Raw genomic sequence first — 26,987 nt, forward strand, 5'->3', positions numbered from 1 at the left:
ACAAACACATCGCCTTGTCTCGACCTAGTGGGTCGCGAGCCGTGTGGATATGAATATCCAGTGCTCAACCACTGTATGAGGCATCTACTGCCACACACCCCTCTCCCAAAGGATTTATAGGACAGCTTAGCCCAAATCCCAAGGAATCAAAGACCGCAAAAACAGACCCCGGAGAATCGCCGTCAGAATCTGCTCTTGATCTGGTCCAAGATCTTCAAGAGTCACCATCGCACGGCCCGGAGGATCGCCGGGATCACGTACTAGGTAGCTTCTCTTGGTAGTCCGCACGTCACGACCGTCGTCGTGTCGACGCTGCAGACCGTTCTTCTAGTTGCTTGAGCTCATCAGCCAGACCATCCCGCGCTCGGGGGTCTGCGACTTGCTCCGCAAACTGTCGAGCAACCGCAGGGGCATCCGTCGCGATCGACGTAAACAGCTCCCACGATGCTTCGATGTCTTCCAGGCCTTCCCATAGGCAGAGGATCTCCCACCGCCGGGCACTCTGGTTGAGCCGTACTGCCTTGATCTCACGGATCTTCAAAAGCACGCCCTGCTCGAACACGTGCTCGCGGATCTCTTGCGTGAGCTCAAAGCTGCCTTCGGCGTACGGCTTGAGGCGACTCGTATGTGCATGGCGCTCTTGACCCGAGAGGATATGACGGATGACGCACGAGTACGTCGACACTTCCGTGATCTGGAACGGGCCGAGCCATGTGACGAGCAGCTTCGGATACTCCATCTTCTCCACGCGCGACCAGAGTACGTAGTCACCAACGTGGGCGACAAACTCTTCTCGGTGCGTCTTCGCCGCGGTCTCCCGCGCTAGGCATTGTTGACGCAGGTCGTCGATCTTCTTGTGGACGTCAATCAAACTTGCATGAGCAGCAGCCATCGTGCTGACGACGTCTGGCTTTGTCCAGTCTGCCTGACGGACGAGCTCACCATCAAAGTCGCGGACCACAATGTCCAAGTTGGTAGCTGGCACATGCCCCGTGAAAGCTTGCGTTGGGCACACACCACCAAGCGACTCGACTGGCGTCTGGTTGAGGTTGGCTTGAACCAGCGGTAGGAGATACTCCCACTGCTCAAGGTTCAGATGGTACTCGCGCAGCATGACCCGCAAAACTTGGAGAATATCGCGGTTCAAGCGCTCGACGGTACCGTTGCGCCATGGCGTGTAGGTCAAAATGAAGTGGTGATCGACCTTGTAGACTTGGGCCAGCATTGCAACCACTTGGTTCTTGAAGTGACTGCCTTGGTCCGATACCCACACGAGGGGCATGTCAAACCGCGCAGCCCACTGCATCAAAGCGTCCACGACCGAGGCCGCGTCCGCCATGTCACACGCCACGAGCTCGCAGTAGTGCGTCAAGTCGTCTTTGATCACAAGCACGTCGTTCGACACCAAAAACTCGTCACCTTGATCGACAACGTAGCACACCTGCAAACCAGGCACGTTGACGGGACCGGCAGCCGTGTGGAGCTGGAGATGCAATTGAACCTTCTTGTCCAGCTGCAACGCCGTCTTGCCCACAGCCACCCCAAGCTGAGGTTGGTCCAAATTGATGACTTCAAGGTTGGGCATCTTCTGCTTGAGCTGCTCGACCATCTTGGCGGGAATGATGTTCAGACCGCAACCACTGTCCGGCACGCAAGGCACGTCAAGAACGCTGTTGAGCGTCAAAACCATGTGGCCTTCGTTGCCCGAAAGGAGCTGGTCGAGACCAGAGGCTCGGAGGCGACTCAACTTGGTCTTCTTCTTGTCACCGCCCCCGTTGCCTTCGTTGCCGCCTTGTTTGCTGCCGTCGCCGCCTCCGCCACGACGACCGCCCTTCCAGTTCTTCTTGACAGCAATCGCCTTCTGCTTGGCGTTCGAACTCGGGCAGTCCCGCAATTTGTGCTTCTTGCTGCCGCAGTGCCAGCACGGACGTTCCAGGCCATCGTTCTTGCGTTCTTGTTGCACTGGCGGCTTGTTGTCCTTCTGCTTGAACTTGCGCTTCTTCTTCCCGCGCGCACCTTGCTGCTCCTCGTGCGACGGTTTCTCGTCTTCGTCGGACGACTCCTTGTCACGAAGACGCTTCGTCTTGGGGCTCCACGACTTGTAGAGAAGCGCTCGCTTCAAGATGATCTTCCCGAGGTGCTTGAGGCCAGCCTGTTTGTTGGCCGCCATCTTCTCATCCATCAGCTGCTTCACGTCCGTCTGTAGCTCTTGGGGACGGAGCCGATCGACAAGTGCCTTGAAGATCTTGGCCTTGAGGCATGGCCTCAGCTTCTCGCTGAGGCCATGCTCTTCAATCATTTGAGAGGCCTTGAAAACAAAGCTGTTGACCCGCTCTTCGATGTCTTCTTCGTTGTGGTCGAGGGCGAGCGAGCTGAAAACCTTGTCGTACGTGAGCACCGTCTTGTTGGTCTCCTTGTCGATGATCCCGTTGATCGCGCCCCAAAGCTCGTTTTCAGGCACGTTCAGCAAGTTGTAGTCGTCCCAGAGGCCCCACTTGTTCTTCATGAGGAACTCGAGATACCCCACGGGAGCGAACGAGTCGCGGATCGGAACACACGTCGATGTGTAGCTCCGGTTCGTTCGCTGGCATTCGCGCCGCATCGAGGTCTCGTATTCGAGACGCGCCCGCTTCCACACGACCACGTCGCGGCGGGCGATGCTCTTGAACTCGGGATGCACCAGCTGCGATAGCACAACGACGCCGCTCATCGCCATCGCCGCTTGTCCTGAGGTCGTCATGTCTTCTTCTTGAGCGAAACTTGATCGCTGCTTGGTCGCTAAAGTCGACTTTGTGACCGTTTCCGCCTTCAAACGCCAGACAAAGGGAGGCCGTACTCCCAAACACCGGCGTGTGTACTAAGAGGCAAAATGGAAACTAAAACTAGCTGACTGCTGGAGCCCTGGCCACAGGCTCCTGTACAGTCCCATCCCAACGGTCTTCCCGTAGGACGATCTACTGATAGATTGATACAAACACATCGCCTTGTCTCGACCTAGTGGTTCGCGAGCTGTGTGGATATGAATATCCAGTGCTCAACCACTGTATGAGGCATCTACTGCCACAGACGGAAGCAAGGGCCTTGATGCTCGCTGTCGTCAGGTGCACACCTTGTCTTCACTGGCGCACAGGAGACGCTCCACGCGCAGTGCCAGCGGTCGTGGCAGAGACCTTTGCGCGTGGAGGGAATACACGTGCGCCGTACTACGTAAATCCACCGCGTCATGACACGAGTCATCGATGCACCAACGTACTTGAGACTGGCGGCTTTGGCAGCGACCGCGGGGACCTGCAGCGCACCATTCAAGAGGCGGAGGGCGGCTGGCATCCACGACGCGACGACGGCCTCGGAGACGCGGGTCGTGCGCTCGTCGTGCACTTTGGCCAGCAGCAGGCGCGTGTGACGCAGTGTTGCGACGCGCGCTGTTGCTGCCGGTGCAATGGCGACGAGCTGGTCGAGTACGTCGAGCAGGATTGCGCAAAGCATGGACGTCGCCATGGGCAAGAGGCCAAAGCACAGCTCGACACCGCCACGAGTTACAACGTCGAGCGCACTCGATGCCTCGCAGCTGAGGTGGTAGAGTGTTTGCAGCCCCACCACCATGGCAGCGACATCCCCCTACGTGACAATGTCGGCCAAGCATTTGATGTGCAAGCACCTGCGTGAGAAGCTCGAACAGCCGCGACACGATTGTCGGGTCGGCTTTAACCAGTACCTTTGCAAAAGCGCGATGGTCGCTAGTCAGGATAAGCGTTCCAGTCACGTATACGTCAACGGCTACGCGATGGTTGGGCACTGCAGAAAGAGCTGGTTGATGCGATGCACGAGCGTCAAGACCGCGGTGGTGTCGGGTGGCCGAGCCAACTGAAGCTAGTGGCGTGTTAGCGTTCGAGAGGATGACGTCGTCACTCGCGTACATCTCTCACGTGCGTCTCAAGCGCAGCGATGCGCTACGCAGACGTGAAGTGCCGCGGTCCGAGCACGGCGAGCCTCACCGATTCGAGTGTCATTAGGTTTCACGGGCCGTTTCTTGTTTCGACAGAGTGTCCAAGTTGAGGTCCATCACATCCGTGTCTCTATCTCTGTCGTACTAGTAGAGAGTACGAGCGACGGTACCTTGACGCTCTTCGTCGCAATGACCGACTGCAAGAGCTACATTTCCCGCTCGTCCGTCGTGTGCACACATCGCCCGATTCAGTTCTTCTCGCGTTGGTACTAGGCTCTTTACGGGCAGTGCAGACATGACCCGTTCTAGCTACAAGGAGCCAGGTGACCATTGGCAGTCAAATGAACACGGACTCTCCTTCCGCATGCTGCGCCACGAAGGTACCAAATCCTGGCGTCTGATTGATGGGCTCTCTTCCAATCAACGTCTATGATGCAGATCGTACTGGACCCTGATTGGGTAGGCTTCCATCGTTCTAACCTCCTTCGTATCAGAATAGGGAACACCCGCCGGGCATCGAACGCAAGAGTGTCAGATGCACGAGAGCCAAGGCCATTGACGGGTCCTTAACCAAAAACCGCCTTCTTCACATGTCAACACTATATGGCTACATGGGCTGCCAACGCGAAGCGACGTATCGAGACTACGTACCATGGAACTCATGTTGAGCTGCTTCACGTCAGCAGCGAGCGTCAGTGGCAATTTCCGGTAATGTCGATGAACATGAACTTTGATGCATTCAATTGACAAGCTAACGTTCAACTCGACATGTGCAAGTGCTGCGGTTAGACTTTGCCGCTAAAGGTCTGCAGACTAAACTGGAGAAATTGCTGCCCGGCCACGGTCGCGTGGCGCTTGAAGCGATGCGAGAGCTGATCGTCGGTCGCGTCGGTCGGAAGGTCCACGAGGCCCCAGCACGCCGCCTCTTCGTGGATCGACACGTACCCGTCTTTATTGAAAAACTGCGAATTGACGTACAGAACGCGGACTTTGGTGTGCGTCTCGTCCACCACCTCCATCGTGACCCTACTTGTATGTTAGATCTAGATCTGATATATATCATTGTACCAGAACTGGCGATTGCACTGGCGCTTGATCGCGGGAAGCGTCTCGTCGTCGTGGATGTTTTGGCTCACCATGACGCAGCGGTTGTCACGGACGGGAAACTCGCGCCACATCAAATTCACCGATTCATCGGCGCTCACCACCGTGTGGCTGTACAGCATCGTCGGACTCACTTCTTGGAGCATCTAGTAGTCTACTAAGCGCCTCGTATCGGTCGACGAAAACGTACGTCCGAGTCGATAAACATGCCGCTGCCCGGCGACCAGACGACGCCCGAGAGGTAATAGTAAATCGACTTGCGGGCGCTCGCAATCGCAACGTCCAGCGACACGGGTACGACCAGTTGGTGCCGCCACATGTACTGGAACGTATCGTCTGCGGTTTCGCGCACGACAAACTCGTCAAACGAGGTTTGCTCGGCGGGCGGTGGAAAGCCGCAGTCGGCCAAAACACGGTCTACGTTGTGGTAGAGCTGCTGCGAGATCCACTCAAACCCGAGCTTGCGCGCTTCGGGCTCCTTCAAGAGTGTCGAGTTGCGCCACGACGGCCGTGACGGGTCGAGCGATTTCTACGCAGATAAAAACGTCAGTGCACGTCAACGGCGACGCGCTTGGAGCTGCGCGTGCTGCTCAATCGCTGCCTCGAGGTCGCGGACCCGCGTTTTCAAAAACTGGACCTCGTCGGCCTCTTGCTGGCGGTACATGCGCTGCTTCTCGCGGTGGTACAGACGCTTCTCGAGCTTGGCCGCCTCGCGGGCCGCCGGCGCTGGTCGCTGCATCCCGAATCCGGAATTCGATTTCGTCAACGTGTCCGAGGCTATCCGGACGGAATGACCAGGGTGTTTCAAACCATTTCGAACCGAACACGTTTAAAACACATTCGCCAACAAAAGTTGCTGACCAAGATCGTGCAGCAGTCGTCGAGTAGCCAAGCACACTTGTTCTCGTGTGGAAAACCAGGTGCACCGACACGCAAGCCTGTCGCGTCGAGATGAATCCGACTCGGTACGTGTATACAAAAGCACCTAGGGCAAGAAACGCTACCTCAGTTTTAACTAGTACTGGTACGGTCTAGTGGATTACATCAAGGGCGTCGTCGCCGGTTTGATTGCGACCACCGTCATTGTTTGGGGCTTCCCCAGCCTTCAGAAAGCCTCGCCGTCATCACAAGACGAATCTTCGACCAAACGTTTGTTCACGCGTATCGTCAGCACAGAGCTCCCACGAAGTCGACCTCGGTTCCTCGAAGGTCTCTTGTGCGATGCTAACTGTCGCAATTCACTTCGCTGTCGACTTGGGGCCTGCATTCAGTACGGGTGCGTGCAGATACACGGTTGGGATGCGAGGTTGTTGCGAGGACGTTCCCGTTGAGCTGTTTTAAACAGACTTACCACGCGTTTTATACTGCCTGGGTGTATCCGGTGGACCATGCGATCAATATTTAAATTCACGGTCGCGTATTCCACATACAAATATCAAGGTATTCGAGATACCAATGGCATTAAAAGTGGTGTTGATTGGGATGTACTAAAGGCCATCTCAGACAGGCGACCATTCCTCAACACGCCGCCATGGCCTCGACGTCAACTCTGAGCTGGATCAACCGCTTCAACGACGGCGTCGACCTCGACGTTGTCACCTTCTTCCACAAGAACTGCGGTGACTCGTTCGTTGCCAAGGCCATGTGGGAGGTCATCACGTTTACGGGCGATGGCATCTTGTACGACGACGCGGTCGCCTTGCGAGTCGACTCATCTTGCAGCGTAGCTTCTTCGCCGTGCTGCCGCCGCTGGCTGGCCTCGCATGGGCGACGGGCGCCATGCCTGTGCTTTCGCCCGACCAGATCTACCTCGCGACGTACCTCACGGTGACGGTCGTGGTACGTCCTGACAATAAGATCTTGGTGTGCGGTGCTGAGTGTCCGCCTGTAGCTCGACTTTGCGCTCAACTTGGCCATGAAAGCGGCGTTTCGGCGCCATCGCCCGCTGTACCACAAACACGACATGCGCTTTCCGGGCCCGGACAAGTACTCGTTCCCGTCAGGCCATGCCACGCGCGTCGGCTGCCTCTTTGCGTGGATCGTCGAGCTTGTCACGTGTACGTCACGTCGTTTTCGTAGTGCAGTCTGCCTGACATCTCCTTGGTCTCTAGACGAGCAGCGTCTGCTGGCCGTCGCGCTGCGCTCCGTGCCGCTCTTGGACGAAGTTGACGTTGTGACCCAGTCCCAAGAGATCCTACTCACGGGCGTGTTTTGGGTCGTCATGAACTGCATCGGGCGGCTCGCACTGGGACGCCACTTTGCATCGGATGTAGTCTGCGGCGCGCTTCTTGGGTACCTCGTCTTCTTCCCGGCCGCCCAGAGCGTCATGCTAGCCATCGTGCACCCCGCTTTGCTGCAGCTCTAAGCCGAACTTATTTGCATCGACCATTACACTAACATTTCACAATGCCACGTCATAGTTTGGCTTTTCCACAAAGTATTCCATGTAGCTTAGAGCTCGTGGCATGTGCGATCGAGTCGACAAGTGAGTACTATGCAGAGTCGTCGTTGCGTTCGCACACTGGGACGGAGCTGCCACGACTCATAGGGGTTTTTACATTAGAGGCGTAAAGCTGTGATCCTGGTCATCCGTTGGGCGTTACAAAAGGCAACATTTACGATGGGCGGCAAGGCGACGCGGTCCATCTCCAAGATTGCCGCCGACAAGCTGCATGGCGCGTCCACGGACAGCGACTTTGACTTGGAGGCAGAAGAGAAGCGGTGCGTCAGTCTCCACGGACGTCGTTATGGTCGACAACTTGCGTGTAGGATCCACGAGATGGAAGCCAAGCACGCGCTCATCGTCGTACGACAGTATTCGTCACGACGTCTTGCCTCACGCTCTCTCTGTAGCAATATGTGGTCGACAACATTTACCCGTATGCGCCTGTGACGGTCCAAGCCAAGCGACTGGCCCTCGACACGCCCAAGGACGACTGCCACGACATTGGCAAATTGAAGAAGCAGACATACCTCTGGATCACGCTGGACGAAGCGCTCCTGTCGCAAAAGCGCGTCTCGATCGATATGAAAGCCATGTACCCAATCGCAGTCGCCATCGACAACGACGGGTTTGACAGTCGTGTGGGTCGTTCTCCGTTGATAACGTCTACTTAGGAACGCCTTTGTGACCGACCAAGAGTCCGGCCAGCGCAAGCTCAAGGCAGAAGACATGCTTGCACTTGCTTCCGTGACACAGCCGCCGCCACCACCCCTGACGCCGACCTTTGTCACGGCCACCGTCGCGAGCCTCACGGTGCGTATTCTGCAAAACGGCGCAAGGAAGAGAGCAGGGATGTAGGTCGCGTGGACCGAGGCGCCGGGTAGCATTTTGGATCGGTTTGAAGTGCAATATCAAAAGATGGCAGCGGCCAGCGCCGTGGTCAAAGCCTGGAGCGTCTTGACCCACGACGCCAACAGTCGGCAAGGTGCCCTCACCGACCTCACGTGCTACGAGGGCTACCTCTTCCGCGTGCGCTGCCGCAACCCTGCGGTCGACCTCTCGTGTTGTCGCTTTGGTTCCACTACGGTTCTTAGGGCTGGAGCGAGTTCAGCGCGACCGGCGGCCCGTTCTTCACGCTGGCCGGGGCGCCCGACAAACCACATGCTCTGCACGCCGCTGTCATTGCAGACACGTTCATTCATGTATGTTGGGCCGCTGTCAACGACCACGGGTCGCCGATCACTGCATATACGCTTGAAGTGCGCGAGATCAATGAGGCAACTGGGCCCTTCGAACACCTCTACGCAGGCCGCGAACGCGGTGCGCACGTTCCAACGTTTCCACTTGACATTCGAGTCGTAGAGTACCTCTGCGCGGGCTTGCGCCCGAAAACCATGTACAGCTTTCGGCTCCAAGCGGCCAATATCGTCGGCTGCACACCTTGGCTCGAGAGTCGCGCGATCCGCACCACCGCCTTTGGGCGCCCCGAGGTGCAGGAGCTCCCGGCGTCCTGCAGCAGCGAGCGGTGCAACTGCAACGGCGGCACCGGGTGTCCTCATGTGCATAGGTGGGTCGAGTGCTGGGACCCGCGAGAGGAGAAAGTGTTCTACTTCAACAAGGTACCTCAGTAGCTTTCGGACAGTATTCCACCTTGTGGTTGTAGTTTACGAGCCAGCGCACGTACGACGAGCCCGCCGAGATTGCGGCCGCACGCAAAGCCACGGGCGATGCTCTTGAAGAGACCCCCGAGATGATTTTTCGAAAGAAGCGCTATCACTTGCATCGGGACCTCCGTGGCAACGCCACTGTGCCACCAAGTGCATTCGAGGTGGCCGTACACCGGGCTACGGTGCTACCCGACACCATTGCTCGGTTTGCGACCGCGTCCAAGAAGGAGCTGCTTGGGAAGCCCCGGGTTACGTACCACGACGAAGACGGCATCGACTCGGGGGGGCTCACCAAGGTGCTTACTCGCATCGTCGACGCTGCTCGGTCAATCATCGAGAACTCTAGGACTGGTACTTGGCCGTCTCCAAAGCGACACTGCAGTCGTCGTGGGGACTCTTTCGTCCATTAGGTAGCGACACCCTAACTACCAAGAGCTCATCATAGGTCGTAGACGATGGCGGTGTGTATGAGATCGACCCGGACGCCGACACGCCCGCGCACCTCAAGTCGTTTCGATTCCTCGGTCGCGACCGCATCTCTTGAGGTTGCTAACGTCATCGCGTAGGCAAGTTTGTGGCCAAAGCCATATACGATCGACACGTCGTGGCGCTGCCCTTGGCGCCCTTGGTGCTCAAGCACCTTCTTGGCGAGACCGACACCACCGCGGACCTCGCGCTACTGGATCCGCAGTTGGCCAAGTCGCTTTGCTGGATCGAGACGCACGATATTACCGACGTGCTATTTGACACGTTCTCCATCACGCGCGCCAACAACGTCCTCGGTACGCACGACAAGGTCGGCACCACCCTCAGTTCATAGGTTGCATTATCGCTAGTGGATCTCAAAGAGAATGGACGCGCGATTGATGTGACCGAAGCCAACAAGCTCGAGTACGTGGCGCTGCGGCGGCAATGGCGCACCGCGTTCGCCATACGACCACAACTCGATGCCTTTCTCAGTGGCTTCCACACACTCCTCCCCGCGGCGGCGCTGCAGCCGTTTACCTGGCGTACATGTCGCATAGTCGATGCGCATTTCACCAACACTATTGTCATGGTAGACGAGCTACAGTTGCTCATGAGCGGCAACCCGAGCGTCGATGTCGACCAGCTGCGCGCAACAGCCGTGTACCAAGGCGGCTACGACGCCAGCGCCCAAGTCATTCTGTGGTTATGGCAAGTGCTGCGCTCCTGGGAGAATGCGACGCGCCAGCGATTTCTTCAGTTTGCGACGGGCGCGAGTACCTTGCCGCTGGATGGGCTCGAGCCGCCGCTCACCATCACGCTCTCCGATCTGAGCGACGACGCACTGCCACGGTCCCACACGTGCTTCAACCAGCTCGTGCTGCCAAAGTACACGTCGTATACGACGCTCGTCACGAAGCTCCGCTTTGCGATCGAGAATACTGACAGCTTTGCCTTGAGCTAAAAGACCGGATTCGAAACGCTGCAATTTCCAGTGGATTACGTGGACCAATTTACTGGATGATGCCGTTGGCCTTGCCACACGCGATAAAGGCGTCAATGCACTTGTCGACCTGCGCGCGCGAGTGCGCCGCCGACATTTGGACGCGGATGCGGGCGAGGCCCTTGGGCACGACCTAACATATGGGGTCGTATGAGCACCCCCTTGTGGGAGAAGACCATCATCGTACCGGGTAGCTAAAGCCAATGACGTAAATGCCCTGCTCGAGCATGTCATCGGCGAGCTTGGACGCGAGGCGCGCATCGCCAATCATGACGGCCACGATCGGGTGGTCGCTACAGAGACATCTTAGCATAAAACTACATGGCATGATGGATCCTACCGGGCGCCCGTGAGCTTGAAGCCAGCGGCGGCCATGCGGTCGCGGAAGTGGTGCGTGTTGTCACGGATCTGCTCGACGTACTCGCTCGAGCTCTCGAGCATCTCAAAGACCTTGAGCGACGCGCCGACGACGACGGGCGAGACCGAGTTGGAGAAGAGGTACGGGCGCGACTTTTGGCGGAGCGTGTCGATGACCTCCTGGCGACCGGTCGTGTAGCCACCGGTGCCGCCGCCAAGCGCCTTGCCGAGCGTCGAGTTGATGATCTACATGCAAGGCAAGATGAGTTATGCGTCCCATCATGCGGTAGCAGCGTCGTCGTACGTCAATCTTGCCGCGGAGACCAAAGTACTCGTCCGTGCCGCGACCCGTGGCGCCAAAGAAGCCCGTCGTGTGGCACTCATCGATGAACACCTGGGCGTCGTGCTTCTGGGCAAGGTCGTAGATACCCTTGAGCGGCGCAACGTCGCCATCCATGCTGAACGCGCCGTCCGTCGCGATGAGGCGCGTGCGGCAGTGCTTGGACGCCTCGAGCTTGGCCTCGAGGTCCTTCAAGTCCATGTGCTTGAAGCGGTGGCGCTCGGCCTTGCAGAGGCGGATGCCATCGATGATCGACGCATGGTTGAGCTCGTCCGTGATGATCGCATCTTCGTTGTTCAAGATGGCTTCAAAGAGACCGGCGTTCGCGTCAAAGCACGACGGGTACAGGATCGTGTCGTCCGTGCCGTGGAAGCGCGCGATCGCCGCCTCGAGCTCCTTGTGGATGTCCTGCGTGCCGCAGATGAAGCGCACGGAGCTCAGGCCAAAGCCATGCGTCTCAAGCGCCTTCTTGGCCGCGGCCACGACCTCCGGGTGGTTGGAGAGGCCGAGGTAGTTGTTGGCGCAGAAGTTGAGCACGCCCTTGTCGGCCACGACGATCGACGCGCCCTGCGGCGACGTGATGACGCGCTCCGACTTGTACGTGCCCGCGGCCTTGATCTCCGAGAGCTCGCCGGCCAAGCGGCGGGTCAATGTGTTGGAGCTGAAGCGGCGCATGTGCGTAGCGATGGACGAAATCGATTGTGCACCTGCGGCTGCCGAGAGTGACCGTACATTGAAGTACGCTGCGTCCCGTACGCCAATGTACGCCAATGTACGCCAATGTACGTGAGTGTACGTGCCTCGGCGCTGGGCTGTCTCAGACAATCGAGTCTAGTATTATATTAATGTCGTTGCCAGGGAGGACAGTTTTGTGCATTAGTCATCTATGCAACTGTAGACCACCTACGTGCTGACCTTGCGGAGTATAGCGTCTCAGCTCGCCGCTACATTGATACCCGCTGGAATCGTACAGTAGTCGCAGCTTGGCGCCAAGGAAGAAGATTCATTGGCATCGAGTGGCGCGGCCTGATATCTAAGAGGTGACGTGCGGTGGCAAGAAGAGCGTCACGCATGGTCTCTGGGTGCGTCGGCGGTACCGGACGCGTCTGCGCCACAGGAACGCTGGTGATGAACCCCCAGATTGCGCCGCGGCTTGGCCGGCGACTGTCGCATGGGTACACGACCGTACATAGTACAGTCGTATCCGGCCGCTATCCGGATGACCGCCTTTCCCAGAACGGTCACAGTAGCATGGACGCCGAGCGGGACGCGGTGCGGGCCGCCGCCAAGCTGCGCCGGCGCCTGTACCAGCGCCAGAAGCAGCGGCAGTACCGCAGCCGCGAGTCGTCCGAAGTGGCGTCGCTCCGCGCACTCGTCGCCGAGCTGGAGGTTCAGGTCGATGCGCTCACGACCGAGCTCCGCGCGAATGCTCCGACCGAGCTGCCGTGGGTCGACGTGGCGTCGGCGCTCCGGGACGAGGCCGTGCTCACGACGCACAAAAACAAGGCGCTCAAGTCGCAGCTGGAAGAGTACCAAGATCTGGTCGTCGTCATGACAACGTGGGTCACGAAGCACGTGCCCATCCAGGTGGCGTCGTTGATCACACTCTTGCCACGTTATCCTGACGTCGAGTGCTTAGAAATCCATCGAGGCCTCGGCGTACTCGTGGCGCAACGCGACGCTGTTCGCCAACAAGGAGTCGCGCAAGCTCGGTCTCGATTGGATCACCAAGCACCTCTACCACAACACGGAGCGGATGCTCTCGCTCTGCGGGTTCCAGTCCCTTGGCGGCACCGACCGATTCGACGATTTTGCCATCGACATGAGCGACCCCGAGTACTTTGAGTACACGTGGCGCCACCAGGCCAAGCACAATGCGCCGTTCGAGACCACGGTGGCGGCGTTCCGCGCCTTTGTCACGCACTTTGTGAACGGCGGCGTCTGGTCGACGGGTACTGGAACACCACTCGACCCAGATGTAGTACTCGCACTCTGGTTTGACACTACAACTCATGATGGCACTAGATTGTCGATCAAGTCGCAGCGCACATCTCGTACACGCGGATCGCGTCGAGTCCGCGCGAGAGCATCAACTTTGTCTCGCGTGAGTTTGCGACCTCCAATCAGTGCATCTTTGTGTGCCAAAACATCCCGTTTGACGAGACGCAGCCGCTCAACGACGAGCAGTGCAACCGCCGACTCTGGTACGACGCACATGTGATCGTAGCGACTGAATCTCGTGTAGGATCGTGCTCGATCGCATTTCCGAGCACGCGACGCACATCCGCGTTGTCTACATCAACTCGCACGGCTTCGACCAGCATGGGCATTTCGACATGGCGAGAGAAGCCGCGTACTGGGGCTGCGACCTCTCGTCGATGCCGGCCGAGCCAAATGCGTGGTTTGAGGCATTCCAAGCTAGGGTGCACAAGGTCGGGCAGTCGTTCATTGCGCACAACACGTCGCAGATGGACCGCATTTTCCAGCAGCAGCGCCACCACCACCGTCTTCCGTCGTCAAGTAGTAGCTCATAGCACACGCCACGTAGTATCATCAATGCTCTATAAACAAGTGTGGGCTTAACCAAAGTTGATGCCCTGCGCGAGCGGGAGGTTCTTGCTGTGGTTGATCGTGCACGTCGACCGGCGCATGTACTGCTTCCACGCATCGCTGCCCGACTCGCGGCCACCGGCGCCCGTCTCCTTCTCGCCGCCAAACGCGCCGCCAATCTCGGCGCCGCTCGGGCCAATGTTGACATTGACGATGCCGCAGTCCGAGCCCGCGGGGCCCGTCCACTTGAAGATCGCGGCCTGGTTGGTCGTGAAGAGCGACGACGAGAGGCCCTGCGGCACGTCGTTGTTCTTCTCGATCGCTTCGTCGAGGTTGCTAAACTTCATCACGTACGTGATGGGCGCAAAGATCTCGGTCTACACAGTAATCGACAACTTGTCAGCAACGACCGACGACGCGACGCAGGCTTCGCACCTGCACGATCGGCGCTTCGTGCGCAATGGCCACGAGCGTCGGCTCGACAAAGTTGCCGGGGCCCGGGAGCACGTTGCCGCCCGTCAAGACCTTGCCACCCTGCTCCGTCGCCGTCTTGATGCCGTTGGCAAAGTTGGTGACCGCCTGTATACATGTGTGTGAAGAGGTGTTTGCGAGCGACACGAAATGTACCTGCTGGTTGTGGAGCGGGCCGCAGAGCGTCGTCGGGTCGAGCTGGTCGCCGATCGGGATTTGCTTGTACGCAGTCACGAGCTTCTCGACGAACGAGTCGTAGATGTTTTCGTGGAGGTAGATGCGGCGGAGCGTCGTGCAGCGCTGGCCCGCCGTGCCGACGGCCGAGAAGAGCGTCGCGCGGAGCGCCATGGTCAAGTCGGCGTCTTCGTCAATGATCATCGCGTTGTTGCCGCCAAGCTCGAGGATCGCCTTGCCAAAGCGGTTGGCGACCACTTCATTTACGTGGCGGCCGACGTGCGTCGAGCCCGTGAACGAGATGAGCTCCATGCGCTTGTCTTTGATCATGGGCTCGCCGACCTCCTTGCCGCTGCCGCAGATGAGCGACGCAATCGCGGGGTTGTACCCGTTCTTCGTGAGGACGTCCGACACGATCTTGTTGCACGCGATCGACGTCAAGCACAAGTTGTCATGCGGCTTCCACACTTGGGTGTTGCCGGCCACGAGGCTGAGCGCACCGTTCCAAAACATGACGGCGCACGGGAAGTTGAAGGCCGTGATGATGCCGACGTGGCCCTTGAGCGGGTTGTAGCGCTCCATCATAAAGTGGCCCGGGCGCTCCGACGGAATGATCGAGCCGTTGAGGCAGCGCGAGAGACCGACGGCAAAGTCGCAAATGTCGACAGCCTCCTGGACCTCGCCGACACCCTCGACCGTGATCTTGCCCATCTCGAGCGAGACGAGCTGGCCGAGCGCCTTTTGCTTGGCGCGAAGCGACTCGCCGATCTGGCGCACGACTTCGCCGCGGATCGGGGCCGGCACCTCAGCCCAGTCCTTCTTGGCCGCGTCCATCGAGGCAATGACGCGCTCGTAGTCGGCCTTGGTACCCGTGCGCGTCTTGGCGATGATTTCGTTCGTCGCGGGGTTGACGCTGTTGAAGACCGGGCCGTTGCCGAACCACTCGCCGTCAAAGACGCCGAGGTTCTCCTCCTGGAGACCGAGCTCCTTCAGGAACGGGTACTTGGAGAACGTGAGCGTGCTCTGGCGGCGAGCCAGCACCGTGTTGAGCTTGGTGCTCGAGCGAAGCATCATCATCGTTGTTCGCTGTCGAAGGTAAAATGAAGACTGCTGCCGTTCTGGCCGCTGGATCGCCAGCGAATCTTCATTTTGCCCTTTGCGGTGATTGGCTAAAATCATGACCTGCCGACATACGATTGGCCAAAATGAAGCTAAAGCACGCGAACTTCAAGCCCCAAGTTCAAGTGCGCCACACCAGCTGCTGGAACGACGGGGCATCCACGGACAAGACGCGCGACAGCACCGGCGGGAGGCTTCCGCGGATAGTACAAGGAATGAATTGGCCTTCCGACGCAGCTCGGCGTGTACGCTACAAGCGTAAAAGAGCTACTTTAGTCAAACCAACGCAAGGCATCGCCAAGCGTGAGATGGAGATCATGCGAGATCGAGCCATCCATGGACGCATCCATATGCGAAGGATTGAGGTGGATGCTGCGTCCATCGTCTGGCGCCAGCCGTGCACTTTCGCGAGCCGAGAGGACACGATCCGGTGGTTTTGCGGTCATTTGGCATTTCATTTCTAGAGCGGCTTGTGCTCGACGTCGCCAGACCTCTTTGGCCGCAGTAGGGCAACTTGCCGCAGCCGCAACAGCATCTCGCTTCCAGCTAGTACCAGTGTTCAGTGCAGCCGGATCAGCGTGGAACATCACGAAGAGACGGCTTAAGAAGAAGCTGCGCTTGGTGCTTCGTCGTCGATTCGCGCACGGCGCAACCAAGCGTACGAGGCGACACCGGAAGCCCACCGCAACGAAACTATTGGCGCAAATCAAGTGCGCAGTACTCTATACTAATACTAGAGTCATTCGAAGGCGACGCGATGTCGACATGTGAAAACTGCGTGGGTTGTCCCCAGGACTGACTGCGATCTAGTTTCTCGGCGCCTGCCAATGAACGTGGTTAATCACCCCTCGAATGCCCCAGTTGACGCAGTACGCGCGGGAAAGATGTTCGCTTTCTATCGGTCACCGAGTGTACCTCAAGTTAGCACTCTGGGGTCTGTTGCAGCGGCGCAGAGGCAAGGTGGGAGGGCGATCTTGCACCTTTGCACCAATCATCACGCTGCAACTCACTTTATGACCAATCACAGTGATGGAATCGATAACGTTGATTCGATTGGCCAAAATGATTCGCTTCGTACGGATACCAACTGTTCACACAATTTCCAGTCGTCCGTAAATCCGGAGAGCTACAGAAATAGTGTGATTTCTGCTCCAGCACCAGAGATGGAGGAGACGCCGCCGCCTGCCCGCGACGGCTTCCTGCAGAACACGCGCTACATCTCGCCGATCGAGCGCAGCGATTCGCCGTCGCACCTCATGGTTAGCAGTGGCTTGGTCGACAGCAGCCGGGGCACGGTCCAGGAGTCTGGCATCGAGATCACGCTGACGCCATCGCCAGCGAGCTTCACCAGCGGCTCGAAGCGCCCGCGGTCCAGCATCGAGAACGCCGCCATGAGCCGTATCGACATTCTCACGCAGGAGCTTGAAGCGGCGCGCATTGCCCAGGAGCAAACGCACAGCAAACACGAGCTTGCGATGGCCGCCAAGGACAGCGAGATCGCCAAGCTCAAGCGCCAGCTCAAGATGACCATGGACGAAGAAGAAAAGATGCGCAGCAAGGTCGATATCCTCAACGAAGAAAGCACGGACCTTCAGCGAGCGTACCAAGAGCTGCGTGCGGACTTGGAGCAGCAGCTGCGGACGGCCACGGACGAGATCGTCGTGTGCAAGGAGCGCATCGAGGAGCTCGAGACAGAGCGGAACCACACAGCGCACGAAGCCAACACGATCATTGAGAATCTGCGCGACGAGCTGGACGAAGCCAACAGCAAGCTCGACAACGAAGACGACAGCGCCGAAGACGACGACGAGCACGACGCATCGTCGTCATCGCCGGTACCCTCCTTCCCACCACCATATAGGACCTATGCATGTATACCGCGTAGGCCATGGCGTCCGAAATCCGCCTTTTGCAGATGCAACTCGACGAGCAAACGATCCTGGCTTCGGTGCGGAATGTACGCCTTGCAGCGGCTGAACCTCATGGACGTAGAATGCGCAAAAGGCACTCGAAGAGGCCCAGCAGACGCTCCACGACGCGGCCGAGCTCCGAGCGCTGCGCCAAAAGGTCGCCGACCTCGAGAAGGCCAGCAAGCGCGACCGGGACGAGGTACATGGACCGCAGCGTCGAACCATTCCGTCTCACCGGCGCATGTAAAGATGCAAGTGCTGCGCGTACATGCCAAGAACCAAGAAGTCTTGACCGAGCAGCTCACGACACTACAGCGTTTGTTGGACGCGAGCGAGCAGCGCGCGTCGGAGAAGACCGAGATTCATGTGAGCCTAGCGCAGCCTGTCGCATCGCTTATCGTACTCGCATCAGGTGGCGTACGAAGCACTCCTCGAGAACGAGCGCGAGTGGAAGGAGCTCTTCGAGCCGCTCCTCACCGACCCAACGAGTGCGAATTTGCGTGTCGCTTGTCGTGTTACGTACACTCTGCTTGTAGACGGTCTTGATCCGCACCTCGTCGAGACGCACCCAACCAAGGCCGTGAGTGAGCTCTTCGTTGCACGCCAAAGCGACTTTGAGGCCCTCTTGCTCCAGCGCGTACCTCTGATCGTCGAGGCCTGGATTCTATGGCTGACGCGACCTCGTAGGGCCAACTGGAGCTCCAAATGACCAAGCTCAGCAGCCGCTTGGAGGCCGCGACAAACGAAGCGCTGACATGGGAAGCCAAGCACGCGCAGCTCGAGGCCGAGCTCACGGACGCCAAGTACCATGTACGCGAGGTCCGTACGGAGGCACTATGGTCTTAGCAGGAGACGCGTAGATGGACAAGGAGACGCGTGTGTGCACCCGCATGCGCGAAACAAACCTCGACCTGACGTCGCTCCTCAGCTCGTACGAGGCCGGCGAGACGACCGAGGCGCGGCAGCTCGTGCAGCAGCTCAAGGAGGCCCTTGCGCGCTCGGAGTCGGTCAACGCGGAGCTGCAGCAGGCGCAGCGCACGATGGCGTCGCCGGCGCTCATGGAAAAGCAGCAGGGCCGCATCACCGCGCTCGAGCGGTCCATCAGCGACGAAAAGGCCGAGAACCTTCGCCTCGCCAAAGCGATCGTCAAGCTCGAGACGGACCTTGCGCTCTTTGAGAAGCGTCTCGGTCGCGGAGAATTCAACCCGCGCACAACCAAGGTCGTCCACATGATGCTGGTACTTTGGATGTCACAGGTGATTGAGGCGTGGGCTGATGTATTGTAGAACCCGACGTCGCACCATGCGCTGGCGCCCGAGCCAGCCGACATTGTGGCGCTTCGCGAGGAGAACGAGCGGCTCAAGGAGACGCTGCAGCAAGCGACGCACCAGACGCCGCGCGCCAAGCCGCCGACGAGCGCCGCCAGCATCACAACGCCGCACGAGACGGTCGAGGGCCTGCGTATGCTGAACCAGCGCCTCAAGGAGGTAGTACCGAGGGCCGTGCAAGACAGGTAGACGACAATGATGTAGGTGTTTCGGGACCAAATCAACAAGTACCGCGATGCGGTGTACCGCGTGACAGGCTACAAGATCGACCTCAAGAAGAACGAGCTCTCGCTCCGGTCCATGTACGCCGAGAACGAGGCCGATGAGATCAAGTTTCGGCTCGTCGACGACGAAAACATGGCGCTGCTCGAAACCGACTTCTGCGCGTCGCTCGATCCCAAGTACCTCGGGTACCTCAGCCACTGCAACTCGCCGCCCGCGTTTGTGAGCACCGTCACGCTCAACCTCTTTGAGAAGCAGACGTTCCAGCCCAAGTAGGAGCTCTCTAACCCACCACAATATTGTCTGTGTGCTTGCCGACACCCATGCTCTGACCACGAGCGGCGCGCTAGTTCGCACCAAGTATACACTGATCAACTGACAGCGATGGACAGCGATGCGTCGGAACTTCCTCCATCTGCAGTCGACCAGGCGGGTTGAAGTCTTGAACTGCAAGTGGCGCCAGGGTGTTGAACGCATTTAACGCATGCGTTAAACGACACGCAAAAGATCGGCGGTCCACAAAAATTGCGTCAAAGGCCAAGATGCACCAAGTGGCGAAGCGGTTTGGCGTCGTCTTTGACGTCGATGGCGTCCTTCTACGTGGCAAGACGCCGATCCCAGGCGCGACGCGCGTGCTCCAGTCGCTCCGCGACTCGCAGACGCCGTTCGCGATCATGACCAACGGCGGCGGCGTCACCGAGGAGAAGAAGGCGGCGCAGCTCTCCGAGATCCTCGACTTTGAGATTCAAGCGTCGCGCCTCTGCCTCGCCCACACGCCGATGCGCTCGCTCGTGCCCACCTATCGCGATGAGATGATCCTTGCCGTGGGCAAAAAGTGCGATGCGACCAAGGTAAGCGGCATCGTCGCCCGCCGCTTTAGCATCCTCTTGTAGGAGGTCATGAACAACTATGGCTTTCGCAACGTCGTGACGGTCTCGGACATCCACTCGCACTTTCCATCGAGCTACCCGGACATTGCCGTGCCCAAGGTACTACCGAAGTACCGAAGCGCCACTCATACTGGACGCGACTTGGTCTAGGTCCCGCACCTCGGCAAGTACGACGCAGCCGCGTTCAAGGCTGTCTTTGTACTCATGGATCCAATCTACTGGGGCCGCGAGCTCCAGATCATCATGGATGTGCTCACGTCGCACGAAGGCCAGATTGGGACTATCTCGGACGACCAGCACGTACGGTGACTGCATCGAGGATGCTTGATGCAAATGTCCATGGCGTGATTAGGTCAACATGTACTCGGCGTGCTCGGACTTTCAGTACGTTGGCGAGCACCACTTGCCGCGCTTTGGCGCTGGCGCCTTCCGCGCGGTCCTCGAAGACCTCTATACGCGCACGACGGGCGACCACTTGACCCAAACGCTCTTTGGGAAGCCCGAGAAGACGTCGTATGCGTTCGCCGAGACGCTTTTGCAGTCGCAACTCCCCGCCGCCGACGCACTCGATCGCATCTACATGGTCGGCGACAACCCGTTTACAGACATCAAGGTGCGCCAACGCTCGTCGCCGCCTCGATCTTGACGTGGCGTAGGGTGCCAATGCCGCGGGCGACCACTGGAAGTCGGTGCTGACGCGCACGGGCATGTACACGGCGCCGCCGGGTGTCAACCACCCTCAGCACCCGGGCGACGCGGTCGTCGATGACGTGGCGGCAGCGCTGGCGTGGATCGAGTCGGATTTCATGGCGCAGTCGTAGGCTTTGTTTATCATCATCAAGACGAGTCTACTGTGATACGAGCTACTTGGAGAGGACGGACCAGAACGCGTTCTGCGAGAGCTGCACGTTGCCGACCGTCTTCATGCGCTTCTTGCCCTCCTTTTGCTTCTTGAGCAGCTTTTGCTTGCGCGTAATGTCGCCGCCGCCGACCTGCTTGCCCGACTTGATCAAAACGTCCTTGCGGAACGGCGGGATGCGCTCCTTGGCAAAGATCTACACCGCCGCATGGGTATATCGCCTGTATCGAGTCCGGACCTTGGCGCCAAGCGTCGCCTGGATGTTGATCTCATACTGCTGCCGGTCAATGACGTTCTTGAGCTTGAGGCAGAGCGCGCGGCCAGCCGCCGTCGCCTACGAGGAGCCTGAGTCCTCGAAAAGATCGTTGATAGGACCTTGGAACGGTGGCACACGAACGAAAGCGCGTCGAGGATTTTGCCGTTGATGAGCACGTCGACCTTGACAATGTCGGCTTCCTGCGGCTCAATTTCGCGGTAGTTGAGCGACGCTACGCCCGATTTTGGGTTCAAGCAGACGCGCGCCAGAGATTACCGTAGCCCGACGTGACGGTCTTGAGCTCGTTGTAAAAGTCGGTCACGACCTCTTGCCACGGGAGACGGAACGTGAGCGCGACGCGGCTGTCGTCAAGGTACACCATGTTGGTTTGCTCGCCGCGGCGTTCCTACGCCACGCATAAGACCACAAGCAGGCAAGTCGGATGATGCACGTTGGTCGAGATGAGGATAGCGCCGACGTACTCGGCGGGCGTGATGATCGACGCTTCCACCATCGGCTCTTCGACGCGGTAGTACTTGGTCGACTCGGGAAACTCCCCGGGCGTCTCGACCTTGGTGCGCTCGCCGTCGGCATCAATGACCTACACATAAGAGCCGAGTGGGAGGATCTACCTCGCCACGAAGCGGGCGGGTACCGTGTAGGGCACCATGGGGGCGGTCACGAGCACTTGCATGTTTTGCTCGTCCGAGAGCCGCTGGTGGAAGACCTCCATGTGCAAGAGCCCGAGAAAGCCGCAGCGGTAGCCCATGCCGAGGGCGCCGCTGTTCTCGACCTGCGACGTCACGCTCGCGTCGTTGAGTGTGAGCTTGCCCATGGCCGTGCGGAGGTCGTCGAACGTGCACTCGTCCGTCGGGTACATGCTGGCAAACACCATGCTTTTGGCTTCCTGAATGCGAACGCGGTGAGCTTGAACAGTTGAGCCGCAGATTCGATGTACCTGGAACCCCGGCAGCGCTTCGACGGGCTTGCCAGGATGGTGAAACGTGTCACCGACCCGCGCCTCGGTCGTCGTCTTCATACCTACAGCCAGAGTCCATCGAGTGAAAAGAGAGAGGTAGGATACCAGCAATGATGTAGCCGACCTGGCCCGCGTAGAGCCTACGCCGACACGGTAGGTGCAATGAGACGTCAAGTCGATGACGCACCCTTTGGTCGGGAAGCGGTGCGGCAAGAGAACGCCAACCTCCTGCACATCGTACGACGTCTTGGTCGCTGCGCTCGTCACCTACGCCGATGCTCACGACGGCGCCGAGTGAGACAATCACGGACCTTCTCGCCCGGTGCCAAGCAGCCGTCGACGACCTTGACGAGGCAGACGATGCCGCGGTAGTCGTCGTAGTACGAGTCCACGAGGAGGCACTTGAGCGGCGCGCTGCGGTTCGCGATGGGCGGCGGAAGGTACTCGATGACGGCCGGCAACACCTGTCACAAGCACGTTAGCAGAAGCAGAAGTCTTGGGAAGGGCCTGCCTCGTCGATACCAACACCACTCTTGGCGGACGTGAGCAGCACCGACTCGGGGTCGACATCTAGCGTCTTCATATCAATGTTCCATCCTAAGAGGTAGTAGACATATTACCCAGAAGCGCCGAGAGGCTCAACATGCCTTCCTCGGGCTGTGCGTGCGGCATGTCGATCTTGGTGAGAATCGGCACGACGCGGAGCCCGAGGTCCTTGGCCGCGTGGTACGTTGCCAGCGTCTGGGCTTGGATGCCTTGGGACGCATCCACGAGCAGCAAGACGCCTTCGCACGCGCTGAGCGACCGGCTTACTTCGTAGCTAAAATCCACGTGGCCTATGCGACGAATGAGGTGCCATGCTCGTCACGCCGTGTCGCGACCTGGCGTGTCGACGAGGTTGAGAAGATACTGCTTGCCCGTCTTCTTGCAGCGATAGAGCATCGAGGCAGTCTGCGCCTTGACCGTAATCCCGCGCTCCCGCTCGACCTTGAGGTTGTCCAAGTGCTGCGCCGACTCGCGCTCTTTGGTCGTGATGTTGCCGCTGAGTTCGAGGAGCCGATCCGCAAGCGTCTGGTCGATACCACCGTAAGAGCCCAACATGCAGTAAAGAGGACGAACGACGCACCGACTTGCCGTGGTCGATGTGGGCCACGATGCTAAAGTTGCGCGTGTTCTCGACCTCGAGCTCGTGCATCTGCGAGGCAAAGATCTTGCCGAGCGTCTTGGGCGTGACGTCGTCTACGCGCCGTGCAGCATGAGCCGACAGCTAGCTAATGCTACCTCTCGCTACCGGCGGCGGTGGAGCTAAAGCGCCGGGCGTGGAGCGCCCGACGGGCGGTGCGCAGCATCATCTCGAGTTGCCTTTCTAGCGACCAATCGCGTGCGACGAGCCATCAATGGACCAATCAAACAGCGTGTATCGCGAAGATTCCACCAATGGCATCGCGGCGACCGATTGGATGGCATCCTAATTGTCGAACCCGAACGTCGAATCGTCCTCATGTGGCGCCGCTTGCAGCTGACGCGAACGCCGCTTGTCCGCACGTTTGCGGCGACCAACAACGCTGGCGGTGGTACCCCCGGCGACTTTGTCGCGCATGTCAAGTCGGTCGGCGTGACGCTGCCCAACGGCAAGAAGCTCTTTGAGAACATCAACCTCGGCTTTCTCAACGGCGCCAAGATTGGCATCCTTGGCAGCAACGGAACGGGCAAGTCGTCGCTCATGAAGGTGCTTGCGGGCGTCACCAAGGAGTTTGAAGGCGAGCGCTGGTGCAAGCCGGGCTTGCGCATCGGCTACCTTCAGCAGGAGCCGTACCTCGACCCGACCAAGAACGTCTTTGAGAATGTCATGGATGGTATCAAGGAAACGACGGCGCTCCTCACGCGCTTCGACGAGGTAGCAGCACCCAAGAATATCCTCGCCCGAGGCTCATGCCAATTTGCAGGTCTCGGTGGCGATGGGCGAGCCGGACGCTGACTTTGATAAGCTCCTCGACGAACAAGCGGCGCTGCAAGAACAGATCGAGGCTTTGGACTGCTGGGGTACATGCCTGCTACCCGAATGCAGTTGGTGCTGACGTCATCGTAACGAATAGATCTCACGTACGAAGTGGAGCGTGCAATGGCGGCGCTGCGTGTGCCGGCGGGCGACTCGGACGTGACGGTGCTCTCGGGTGGCGAGCGTCGCCGCGTTGCGCTCTGCCGCCTCCTTTTGGAGAAACCCGACATTCTGCTTCTGGACGAGCCGACGAACCACTTGGACGCTGAGAGTGTGGCGTGGCTCGAGGCGTATCTCAAGAACTACAAGGGCACGGTGCTCTCGATCACGCACGACCGGTACTTCCTCGACAACGTCGCGGGCTGGATCCTCGAGCTCGAGCGCGGCGCCTACTTTGTTTACGAGGGCAACTACTCGTACTTCTTGGGGCAGAAGAAGAACCGCCTCAACATGGACAAGCGCCGCGAAGCGATTCGCGCGCGGCAGCTGGCGCAGGAGCTCGAGTGGGTTCAGACGCACCAGGGCAACAAGAAGGGTTCCAAGGCGCGCCAGAAGCAGATCGACGAGCTCAAGGGCGACGGTAGACCTACCCCTTTGAGAACGGCGCTATATCGTCCTTTAGGTGGCTTCCACACGATGGACGAAGGGCAGATTCTAATTCCGCGCGGCGCCCGCCTCGGCAACAAGGTCATGACCATCAACAACGTCTCCAAGACTCTCGATGGCAAGGTGCTGCTGGACAACGTCAACTTTGAGGTCGAACCCAAGTCGATTGTGGGGATTGTCGGGCCCAATGGCGCGGGCAAGAGTACGCTCTTCAACATCATCACAGGCAACCTCGAGCCGGATGCTGGCAACGTGACGCTCGGCAAGACCGTGTCGCTCGGCTTTGTGTCGCAGTCGCGCGGCGACCTCCGCGGCGTCAACACGGTCTACGAAGAGATCTCGGGCGACAACGAGTTTGTTGAAGTCAACGGCGAGCGCATCAACACGCGCGCGTACATTGCGTCGTTCAACCTCAAGGGCCCGATGCAGGAAAAGAAGGTACGTACCTCTCGCTGGGATGTTGCAACTGACAACGACACAGGTCTCGCAACTCAGTGGCGGGGAGCGCAACCGCGTGCACTTGGCCAAGATGCTCTTGGGCGGTCACAATGTGATTTTGCTCGATGAACCGACCAACGATCTGGATGTCGACACGCTGCGGTCGCTCGAGATGGCGCTCGTCGACTTTGACGGCGTCTCGCTCGTCATTTCGCACGATCGGTGGTTCCTCGACCGCATCGCGACGCACATTCTGTCGTACGACGGCAGCGGCAAGGCCACGTACTTTAGCGGCAACTACTCGGAGTTTGAAGCCGCGCGGGCCAAGGGCCTTGTCTAAATGTCCTTCCGCACGCGATCGATGGGTATAAATGCATGTATTAATACACAAAGGCGTGTGCGCCTGCTATTTGTACAAGGACCACGGGCGATTATTTTGATGGAAGATCCGCAAAGACGATCCGCCGAAAGTGCAATGTGCAGTGGAGAGAGGATCACGGGCCGCGTGTCAACGCGTGCAACGACGTGCGCGTCGCACGGGCGACGAGCTGAGCAGTAAGGAGCGAAGGAGATGCAAAGGACACGTTATGGCGACGCAGCGGCGCGACGTGCTGTGGCGGGCGGCGCGCCAGCAGCTCGTGGAGCGATGGCAGCTCATAGGCCGGAAGTCGAAGCGGGTCGGTCGGGCTGCACATGCTTGCGTGTGGTCATATATCGTCGTATCGGAGGCTGCGCGTTGAAATATGAACGATGCGTGATGCGCAAGCGGCGGCGAAATCTTCGACGGATTCTCGAAGATTTGCGCGCGAAAATGTCGAGCGTTTCGAACGTCGAATTCAAATTAACCGGATGCTGATACACGTACATCCGGACAACCCGCGTTCTTCAACGAGGGGGACCGGCCAAAAAGAAGGGCGGCGCCCCGCCTCTTGGCAACATCCCACCACAACGAGCTCAAGGAGCGTACGCGGTGCGCTTCGATGGGCTCGAGCACGGAGCGAATAGCACGAGTGAGTACACTGTACTACTACTTGCCATGGGGTAGTAAGGCGCCGTGGCCTGCCGTGTCAGCTGTGTCAGCTGCGGGCGGGCGACGAGGGCCACGGGTCCTGTTTATATACATGCCACAGCATGTTAATTGATCAGATTGAGGGCGTGCTTAGAACCATGTGGCGCGGCGCGTCGGCGTGGGGCCTCTCCTCGAACGTCGGAAACGGCGCGATTTTTCTGGCCCGGCTCGGTGTCGAGAACGAGCGCGAAGCCGATCCACTATCCTATCCCAACCATTGCGTGGCCGCGATTGGGAGAGCAAATATGCGCTCTCTGCCATAGCATTTCACAATAGACAATATGTGCTATGACGTCAGCCGAACGGCGGCCCGTTTCATAAGGAAGACGAGCGGCGCATGTGGTGGCAACGCGTACACACGTGTGTGTGGAAGGGAGGTCGTCTTCGTTGCCAAGGAGAAACTTCGTCTTCAACCTGCGCCGATGTAATGCACCGCCGTGACGAGTGGCCGACACGATTGCAAACCCCTCTGCTTTGCGGACCACTGAATCGGCCGGTTGGCAACACATCCCAGCGTAGTACAGTACTGTGTAGGTAAGGTACCTACGCGCCTTGCCCGAGCAAGCATACAAACGAAGAGTGTTTGGGCATGAATTAAAAAATAGAAAAATCACCTCGCGTTAAAACGATAGTACTGGGACATGTGCGACATGTTGTGGTCAGTGACCCCACTGGACGGTGACGCAGAGCGGCTTCGCGGCGTCCGTGACGGCAGCACCGACGCCAGCCTCTCCCACTCCACTACCAACCGCGTATCCTTTCCTTCTTCGTCGTCGTCCTCGATGGTACGCG

General features: G+C 58.9%; 10 protein-coding genes across 12 annotated transcripts; 6 read left to right on the plus strand and 4 right to left on the minus strand.

The window, feature by feature from the left end:
- Positions 1-3,097: 3,097 nt before the first annotated feature.
- Positions 3,098-5,789, minus strand: SDRG_09158 (hypothetical protein; the record flags this gene model as incomplete). The annotated part of the gene is made up of 10 exons (XM_008615073.1): positions 3,098-3,203; positions 3,254-3,618; positions 3,659-3,737; positions 3,782-3,870; positions 3,918-3,950; positions 4,105-4,152; positions 4,738-4,972; positions 5,015-5,196; positions 5,241-5,579; positions 5,667-5,789. 10 exons carry the CDS (start codon positions 5,787-5,789, stop codon positions 3,098-3,100), a joined length of 1,599 nt encoding a protein of 532 aa, XP_008613295.1.
- A 722-nt stretch (positions 5,790-6,511) lies between these two features.
- SDRG_09159 (hypothetical protein) lies at positions 6,512-7,489 on the plus strand. Its single transcript, XM_008615074.1, has 4 exons — positions 6,512-6,730; positions 6,778-6,889; positions 6,942-7,107; positions 7,162-7,489. Exons 1-4 carry the CDS (start codon positions 6,582-6,584, stop codon positions 7,413-7,415), a joined length of 681 nt encoding a protein of 226 aa, XP_008613296.1. The 5' UTR covers positions 6,512-6,581; the 3' UTR covers positions 7,416-7,489.
- A 130-nt stretch (positions 7,490-7,619) lies between these two features.
- On the plus strand, positions 7,620-10,643 carry SDRG_09160. 2 transcript variants are annotated; one of them, XM_008615076.1, is made up of 14 exons: positions 7,620-7,771; positions 7,820-7,856; positions 7,904-8,121; positions 8,168-8,306; positions 8,352-8,543; positions 8,588-8,813; positions 8,856-9,018; positions 9,061-9,112; positions 9,157-9,456; positions 9,507-9,570; positions 9,613-9,684; positions 9,727-9,942; positions 9,981-10,170; positions 10,222-10,643. In XM_008615076.1, the coding sequence occupies exons 1-13, from the start codon at positions 7,671-7,673 to the stop codon at positions 10,025-10,027; spliced, it is 1,827 nt and encodes a 608-aa protein (XP_008613298.1). In that variant the 5' UTR covers positions 7,620-7,670; the 3' UTR covers positions 10,028-10,170; positions 10,222-10,643. The 2 variants fall into 2 exon arrangements, with proteins under 2 accessions (XP_008613298.1, XP_008613297.1); XM_008615075.1 differs by having other exon boundaries at positions 9,997-10,170.
- On the minus strand, positions 10,639-12,000 carry SDRG_09161 (2-amino-3-ketobutyrate coenzyme A ligase; the record flags this gene model as incomplete). The annotated part of the gene is made up of 4 exons (XM_008615077.1): positions 10,639-10,761; positions 10,816-10,921; positions 10,969-11,231; positions 11,290-12,000. 4 exons carry the CDS (start codon positions 11,998-12,000, stop codon positions 10,639-10,641), a joined length of 1,203 nt encoding a protein of 400 aa, XP_008613299.1.
- Positions 12,001-12,542: 542 nt separating this feature from the next.
- On the plus strand, positions 12,543-13,933 carry SDRG_09162 (hypothetical protein). Its single transcript, XM_008615078.1, has 4 exons — positions 12,543-12,912; positions 12,965-13,303; positions 13,351-13,529; positions 13,571-13,933. The coding sequence occupies exons 1-4, from the start codon at positions 12,577-12,579 to the stop codon at positions 13,857-13,859; spliced, it is 1,143 nt and encodes a 380-aa protein (XP_008613300.1). The 5' UTR covers positions 12,543-12,576; the 3' UTR covers positions 13,860-13,933.
- On the minus strand, positions 13,871-15,680 carry SDRG_09163 (aldehyde dehydrogenase family 7 member A1). Its single transcript, XM_008615079.1, has 3 exons — positions 14,503-15,680; positions 14,311-14,454; positions 13,871-14,252 (listed from the first exon to the last, which is right to left on the minus strand). The coding sequence occupies exons 1-3, from the start codon at positions 15,595-15,597 to the stop codon at positions 13,905-13,907; spliced, it is 1,587 nt and encodes a 528-aa protein (XP_008613301.1). The 5' UTR covers positions 15,598-15,680; the 3' UTR covers positions 13,871-13,904.
- Positions 15,681-16,783: 1,103 nt separating this feature from the next.
- On the plus strand, positions 16,784-19,419 carry SDRG_09164. Of its 2 annotated transcripts, none has more exons than XM_008615080.1 (10): positions 16,784-17,474; positions 17,525-17,587; positions 17,632-17,748; positions 17,799-17,915; positions 17,962-18,037; positions 18,086-18,186; positions 18,237-18,368; positions 18,410-18,787; positions 18,836-19,036; positions 19,082-19,419. In XM_008615080.1, exons 1-10 carry the CDS (start codon positions 16,803-16,805, stop codon positions 19,373-19,375), a joined length of 2,151 nt encoding a protein of 716 aa, XP_008613302.1. In that variant the 5' UTR covers positions 16,784-16,802; the 3' UTR covers positions 19,376-19,419. The 2 variants fall into 2 exon arrangements, with proteins under 2 accessions (XP_008613302.1, XP_008613303.1); XM_008615081.1 differs by having other exon boundaries at positions 18,237-18,359.
- A 189-nt stretch (positions 19,420-19,608) lies between these two features.
- SDRG_09165 (HAD-superfamily subfamily IIA hydrolase) lies at positions 19,609-20,992 on the plus strand. The gene is made up of 5 exons (XM_008615082.1): positions 19,609-19,950; positions 19,993-20,088; positions 20,140-20,289; positions 20,342-20,602; positions 20,646-20,992. Exons 1-5 carry the CDS (start codon positions 19,642-19,644, stop codon positions 20,808-20,810), a joined length of 981 nt encoding a protein of 326 aa, XP_008613304.1. The 5' UTR covers positions 19,609-19,641; the 3' UTR covers positions 20,811-20,992.
- Positions 20,853-23,435, minus strand: SDRG_09166 (translation factor GUF1 like, mitochondrial; the record flags this gene model as incomplete). Its single annotated transcript, XM_008615083.1, has 15 exons — positions 20,853-21,044; positions 21,087-21,182; positions 21,224-21,336; positions 21,381-21,510; positions 21,556-21,705; positions 21,760-22,011; positions 22,063-22,145; positions 22,189-22,223; positions 22,271-22,350; positions 22,395-22,547; positions 22,595-22,653; positions 22,704-22,919; positions 22,965-23,154; positions 23,210-23,322; positions 23,375-23,435. 15 exons carry the CDS (start codon positions 23,433-23,435, stop codon positions 20,853-20,855), a joined length of 1,923 nt encoding a protein of 640 aa, XP_008613305.1.
- Positions 23,436-23,540: 105 nt separating this feature from the next.
- Positions 23,541-25,550, plus strand: SDRG_09167 (hypothetical protein). Its single transcript, XM_008615084.1, has 5 exons — positions 23,541-23,980; positions 24,030-24,126; positions 24,180-24,662; positions 24,705-25,126; positions 25,170-25,550. Exons 1-5 carry the CDS (start codon positions 23,585-23,587, stop codon positions 25,464-25,466), a joined length of 1,695 nt encoding a protein of 564 aa, XP_008613306.1. The 5' UTR covers positions 23,541-23,584; the 3' UTR covers positions 25,467-25,550.
- Positions 25,551-26,987: the final 1,437 nt, after the last annotated feature.

The sequence above is a fragment of the Saprolegnia diclina genome (assembly GCF_000281045.1).
Source record: "Saprolegnia diclina VS20 unplaced genomic scaffold supercont1.29, whole genome shotgun sequence".
NCBI classification, from domain to species: Eukaryota; Oomycota; class Saprolegniomycetes; order Saprolegniales; family Saprolegniaceae; genus Saprolegnia; species Saprolegnia diclina.